General features: G+C 38.0%; 1 protein-coding gene across 1 annotated transcript; it reads left to right on the top strand.

Moving 5' to 3' along the window:
• The first annotated feature begins 2,242 nt into the window (after nucleotides 1-2,242).
• Nucleotides 2,243-5,888, top strand: LOC118337591. The gene is made up of 6 exons (XM_035674695.1): nucleotides 2,243-2,341; nucleotides 2,428-2,505; nucleotides 3,271-3,552; nucleotides 4,873-5,004; nucleotides 5,092-5,116; nucleotides 5,235-5,888. Exons 1-6 carry the CDS (start codon nucleotides 2,296-2,298, stop codon nucleotides 5,353-5,355), a joined length of 684 nt encoding a protein of 227 aa, XP_035530588.1. The 5' UTR covers nucleotides 2,243-2,295; the 3' UTR covers nucleotides 5,356-5,888.
• Nucleotides 5,889-7,061: the final 1,173 nt, after the last annotated feature.

Raw genomic sequence — 7,061 nt, 5'->3', positions numbered from 1 at the left:
ATCACAATTACTCAAAACCATCATCAGCCACACTGCTCGTTCAGTAGTCTAATTGGATGAAATCAAACAGTGCGTCTACATAAGATCATTTGTGTTATTTTGTGGCCACTGTAGTTTCTTCAACAGTAAGTTGCAATCTGCAACTACACTGCTAGATGCCACTAAATTTTACACACTGGTCCTTTAATGCCATTAAGCAATGGGATTTATGTGAGTTTTTGTATAAAGCCAGTGACATTTTCTTGCATTTCTTTATTGTGTCTATATCATAACTGTCACCATAACTGGTGACCATGTGAAAATGAAGTTGTGGTTGTGTCTGTCTATTGTGCATAAGGCAACTAAATGGTTATGTTTATGGAGGGACATAGGGAAGTATCAGTGTTCAAAACTTCACACGTTGGCTACAATGTACTAAATAAAGTTGTCTTGATATGACTGTGAAGTGGCCAATCCCTAACAAGAAAGCAAGAGTAATTCCTGCTTCTAGTTGGTAACACCGTTTTGTTTTTGTGAGTGTGGGTTGGGGGCTCACTGCCTTTAATCAATAGTGATATCTGAAGAGCAACAACAAAGGGGGGAGAGAGAGGGTGAATGACACGCAGCAAAAGGCCACAGGTCAGAGTCAAACCCATGGCCGCTACAGTGAGGACTTGGGCGGCAGCTCTACCAGGTGAGCTATTCAGGCACCCCTGGGTGGTAATAGTTTATAATATGAGTACAAAACACATGCTTAAGTTATGCATCCAAAGCGTGACTCATGATGAGTTACTTCATGGTTCGAAGCAAGATGTATTTTAACTGCTTGCATGTCTTTAACATGGTGCATGACTACATTTACTTCAGTTTTGAATATGTAATTTCCTACTTTGTGTTATTAATCTGTTTCCTGTCTGTCTGGAAGGTTTTGTTCTGCACTAAGTGTGTTTTAGCAACAGTTTCATGATGCAAGATAAACCACTTCCCCTCATTTTAGGGCATACACTGTGAGATATTCACATCATGTAGCCTATTGTAAAACTAGTGCAGCTCTACAGCCCAGTAGCAAATAAATGCAGATAAAGAACAGATAAAGATACATGATTAATGCCAGGAATTTAGGAATTAAACCAAGATACCAACACATGCTTCCACCTGTACTGTGCGGACAAAAGATGTTTGCATAAACACAATATGACCCAACTCCAATGTGAAAACATTTATTTCGGTGTTTGGGAGACTCTACAGGTGAAAAGGGTAAATATTTGAACTAATAGATATCACCATGAAACTTCCCCAGTTGATTGCTTACATTATATAGATTTACTATATTTAGATGCAAAAGGTCCAAATTGACCAGTGCATGTTTTTGCCTGTTGTGTCTCAACAACTTGGAGATGATTATGGTTAAAAGTATACACAAAAGTAATATTTTGGTTGAGGCTGACCACCATATTCAGTCACAAGTGATGGAAACCAGTGGTCATATGTAAATACAAAAGTTTTTGTAACCACTGCTGTGGGTAGACAAAGTAGCAGTTACACCTAACAATGTAATGCATTTTAGTACAACCAAATCATGAGGAACTTAAAATTGATATATTGGTCTTTGATTTCTGTGCTTTTTGCAGAACCGTATAAAATCCACTTGCTACTCCTGACCTGCTCTGGCAACCAGTGAGAGTTTGCCCCAGGTGAGAGGTCTGATGTCAAACTGTCCAACAGCAACAATCTTAGCTGTCATCACAGCCGGAGCCTGAAGGTGACCACTGTCGGAGATATGAAATGTTCAAAACCAAGTGTGTTGAGAGGCTGATAGACTTGCCCGCCAGCTCTGAAATTTAGAAAAACCATTAAAAGTTCTGTGGAGTCTGGTTAACTGTTTTTCCTGCAGGTCATAAATTGATTGACAGATTTTAAATGTTACAAACTGAAGGCTTTCATGGGTGAGATTAAGTTTAATTATGATTCTGTTTATGCTAAGGTGTGCATTTGTATTTGAGTTGCTGTTGTTATACTTTGGCTTAAATGCTTTTATGTTTCTTCATATTTTAACAATAACCAAGAGTTCAAATAAAGAGTAATAAGGGGTTGACACATTGGATTCTGTTGCTGGCCTTGTAGAAAAAATGGTGAATGATATCAGTTATTTCTGTACAGTTGTTTTGTTGAATATTTGGAAAAAGGAACTTGAAACTTCTCTTTCTTTCACTTCCTCCAGTCTTACCTGTGCTTTGATTATAATAGTTGATTCAGTCTTGCACTTGTTTGCCTGAAGTGAGTGTGGCATTTGCTTTTTGTTCACTTCAAACCAACATGCTGCTCAGCTTTTTTCTCCTGTTCTTTTTGTGTGAGAGCACAGGTAAGAGCCTTTTCCTTAATGAATGTAATACTTCAGAGTATAGGTATTAAATGTAATGTTACATTTATTTGTGCTTCTTTTTGCAGTTACAGTGACATTATGGACTACAATCTGGCCCACTAATTCTTACCCGGAAACTAATAGTACCACAGTGACTACAGAAGGTGATACAGAATATGATTCTTTAGTAATTACAATTAATTGAAACTATGGCTTATGTTACAGCCGCCAGTTTTTATCCTCACAACTCAGTTTCTGAGAAATCATGTTTTGTCTGTAATTTTGGCATTTGGATTTAACCAGGAAAGTTTAATGCTAATGTAAGTCATAGTGCTCCGACTGTGAGTCAAGTAACATTGTGTTAGGGAAACATCATTTCACATAGTCAGAGGTGCCCAAAAACTAAGTACAGGTGAGGCTGATGGCAATGTTTTGTAGTTATAAAGTCATAAATCAAAGTATTGGGCAACTAAACTTTAAGGAATCACAATTCAATTCCAAAAAGTTATCAAAAAGTTTTTGAGACATTTTACTGATGGCACTAGGAAAAGTCGGTGGCTCACTAAATTAATTAGGACTCATCCTGTGGGGGCCATGAACGTCTGTACAAACATTTTTATGCCAGTGCATTTAGAGGATATTAATATTAAACTGGGAAAGCGAAAACCTGCCCTAACCCTTTGACCTGCTGGTGGCGCTATATGAAAAGTATGAAAAGTAAGCAAAGTCTTTAAGATTCATTCTCTGGCGACCATGAAAGTCTGTGCTAAATTTCATGGCAATCCATCCAATAGTTGCTGAGACACTTCAGTCTGGATCAAAGTTGTGACATAAACATAACATAGTGCGGCTGAAAATGTATTGTCAGTATTTTCTGACTGTATCTCTGCTCGCTCCGTCCTCATCCATCATCCTCCATTTGTCCCCAGTAATGCTGTCTCCTCTGCAGCTGGTGGCCACCCCAGACTACCCGGTTGCAGTAGGTCAAAAAGTTAACCTGCACTGCACCGCTTTCACCATCCCAAACTCTGTCACTTGGTCCTGGCAACGACTAAAAAATCAGACCTGGAAAGAAGTGGGCAATAGTCGGGATCTGACCCTCACCGAGCCAGATCAGAGTGGGCTTTACCGTTGCTGTGCCATGACCTTGTCATCTTGGAAGCATGTGAGCCTGAACCACACAGTCTATATCATCTCCTTGCATGCAACAGGTTTGTGGTCTACATATGTGAAAACAGTATAAAATCTTAATAGGTCAGCACATTTGGTTTTTTATTGTTGATGACAATGGTAATGGGCTCATTATTGGTCTGGACACCAATGTCAAAGAAATGTGGTTTTAAGATTTTATGAATGCATGCAGCCTAGGACTTAATAACAGTAAAAATGGCTCAGTTCTATTAAGTATCCCAGTAACAGTGACATTGAAACCAGTATGCACAATAGCAGGACCTCCCCTAATGCAGCTATCGTTAACATACCTGTGAGTTTCCTGTTATAATATGCCAAAATGTCTGCTGTGCAACCAGTCCAAATATTATTATAAATTTACAATTACTTAAAGTAACATTATGTGGATATGAGTCTCGATATTTACTGATATCATTTTCTTTCTAACACATCACATAACAAACATTTTTGTTAAGGATCTCTTTTTAATATTTTGATATTAAATGACTAAATGTGACAGCTACGGCAGGTAGTGACTGAAACAATCTCATGATTGTAGAGTTCCCGTTCAGCTCTATGGAGCTAATTTAGATCTTTCAACTCTTTGTTTAGCTGTCCAGCCCACAACTTTAGCGTTTTGGTTTCCTCTCACTGCTCTCATAGCGTTGTCTCTGGCCACAGCATGCAGCAAAAAGACTCTACAAAATCTTGCTACTTGCTACCATTTAGCAACTAGCTGGTGAACATTTTCCAGCATTTGGCAGTTAAGGAGACAGACAGTATTTCCCTCAGGAGTTGGTGGAGATCAAAAACGGATCGTGTAGAAGAGTAAATACTGGACTTAAATCAAGTGGCCAGAAACACATCTCAGAATGAATTCCGAACTCTATATATGTGCTGGATGTGTAAATAGGCAGCTGTTCGCTATGTGAACTCAAAAGTTGATAACACAGTATATTAGTGTTTACAGTGTATTTCCTCTGGTCCCCAACTGACCACATAATCAGTTGTTGCACATCTAAATTTGGTTGGTAAGAATTGTGACCGAAATATGTACTGAGTGGAGGATTTTACATTTGAAAATTTAACTTGTCAGTGCCCTTTGGTGGACAAATAATGCAATGGTGAAACATATCTTTTGCATTTTTATAAGACTACTGAAATATCTTGTTACTTTTTGGCCAACATACGCTCAAATGTTGATATATCTGTAGTAATCTAATATCATCTGAAATTGTCATGCACAAAGATACAGTATTGTTTTTGTATTTTTAACTTTTAATTAATGTTGTTGTGACCTACAATTCAAGCTTATCTCCTTCAATTCTGTTGTCAATTGCTGTTTCCTTGACTTAAAATAGTCGGTGAGAAAATAGGAGTAATAGCCTTTGTGCTGTCTCTCCTGACCTTGATCATCACCCTTGCTCTTCTTTCTTGGATGGGGTGGCAAAGATTTGGTCACAAATTGACCATCTCCAACACTGTGGCTAAAGGTAAAGAACACCATAGAGCACTTCCTATTGGGTTGAATTTTAAGCAAACGTTATGTGGATAATTTTATTTTCTTGCTTTTCTTGAAGGTCCTGGGCCTGAAAAGTCACCAAAGTAAGAAAAAAAATATTTATGTTGGTATTGGCAATTTGTTTACTTGCTCTAAGCCAGCCGAGTCAGAATGTTGTATATATTATCTGATCTGACAATCTGACATTTGTCTGCACACCAGGGGAGCTTTGCCGAAGATTGACAGTGACGGAGATGTGTACATGAATTACACCAACCAAGCCTACACTGATCTGGACCCCACCAATATGACTGGTGATAATGTGTACTCAAGTCTGTCATGAACATCTGTAGGAGGGTGGCGATAATAAATATGTAATAGGATGTAATAAAAAGATGATGAGCAGACAGAAGTTAGATCATATCAGCATATAGAGCTCAATGTCACCTTTAATCTGATAGATGAGGTTTTGCATATACAGTTATTTAACACGATCTGAATGTAGCAAAACCCACAGATCTGTGGTTCTAGCTGTGTGAAACAGTTCCCACCAAACAGTAAGAGGCCCTTCTCGCTTTTTCTTTGTAACTGTTAATAAAACCTGTAATTTGCTACAATTTTCTACATGTCTCATATTGCATGTACTGTTCATGGGTAGATTTCTACCTACTTGATGTGCCTGAAACTAACTTTGTGATTTACTTCAATCATACTAATACAGCCAAATTTAAGACACAAATTGTATTTTTTATTACAAGAGTTAGTTATATGGAATAAAAGCAGCATCTTTGACTTTTGGAAGATAGAAATAATGCTACACGCACTTTTGAGTACATTACAAAATTACAAAAGCTGTTCCACTCAATAAAAATAACACAATAAATCTGTTTTCCAACAGCAGGTAAACTCACTATAAAATATATATAAAAATATACAGTATTTTACATATACAGCAGATCACTGAATAATAATAAGGGTTGACTTCCTTCGTTGCAGTGAATCATGGGATTTTCCAACATGAGACCTATGTCACAATATTGGGTACCAGAGGTGAAACGTAGCTCTAGCTTTATTACTTCTGTTCCCTGGTTTCACAATACCGGTTATAACTTGTCCAGGCAAAGCTAGAAAAACTGTAACTTATCTGATGGGAGACAACAATCTTATCATAGTTTACTCTGTGTGTGTGTGTGTGTGTGTGTGTGTGTGTGTGTGTGTAATCTAATGAGCAGCTCCACTCTTTGAATTTACTCTGAATTTACCTTGACTTCTCTACCGATGCCCAATTTTGGGCCAAGCCACACCTGTGGGAGGACTTAACATGTGTGGTATTGGATTTCACAGACTGATAAATTGACTTCCTGTAGAACTTGAAGTATGAAATGTTTTGTTGATGTACTTCTGCTTGTTAAGCTTCTGCTTTTGAGTTTGGAGCTCACACAGGAAGTGCAGAAGGACTGGTGTAATGCAGACTGCAGCTCCTGCACTATGCTGAGATCAAATGTCAAGTGACAAATGTCCCGACCACGTTACATTGTCTTAAAAGAAATTCTAAAAATGTGGAGCCACCAACATGTGTACATGTGTATGTGTTTTTAATGTCCTACTTTGGCCATGGTCTACTCTAAATACCCAAAAAGAGATGATTAGGCTTGGTATACAAGTGTATTTCTTGTTTTTGTCCTATTTTGGGCAGAACATCAGTTGCTTTTACAGACTAATAAAGACAATAAAACATAAAACTTTCTTAAAAGAGAATCTGAGGATGTGGAACCACCAACACTAAATTATATGTATATATATAATCATTTAGGAGTGGCAACATGAGAAAAGTCTTTCACACACAAGTAACATATATCTACGTTTTTGTACAAATGTTCCGTTTTAAATCAATCCATCTCAGGCTCTTGGTGCTCACTCTGGAGTCTCTGGCTCTGATTCCTGCTGTCCATGGAGAGTTGTGAGGTGACCGTGTGTGAACACCCATCTCCCTTTCTTAGCTTTTTAATGTGGGCCATGATGAACCTTCTAAACTTCCTTGTAGCGAAA

The sequence above is a fragment of the Morone saxatilis genome, unplaced genomic scaffold, assembly GCF_004916995.1.
Source record: "Morone saxatilis isolate NCDOM2014 unplaced genomic scaffold, NCSU_SB_2.0 Contig3, whole genome shotgun sequence".
NCBI classification, from domain to species: Eukaryota; Metazoa; Chordata; class Actinopteri; family Moronidae; genus Morone; species Morone saxatilis.
Note: the sequence above shows the minus strand (reverse complement) of the source record. Positions and strands in the feature narration are given on the sequence as shown.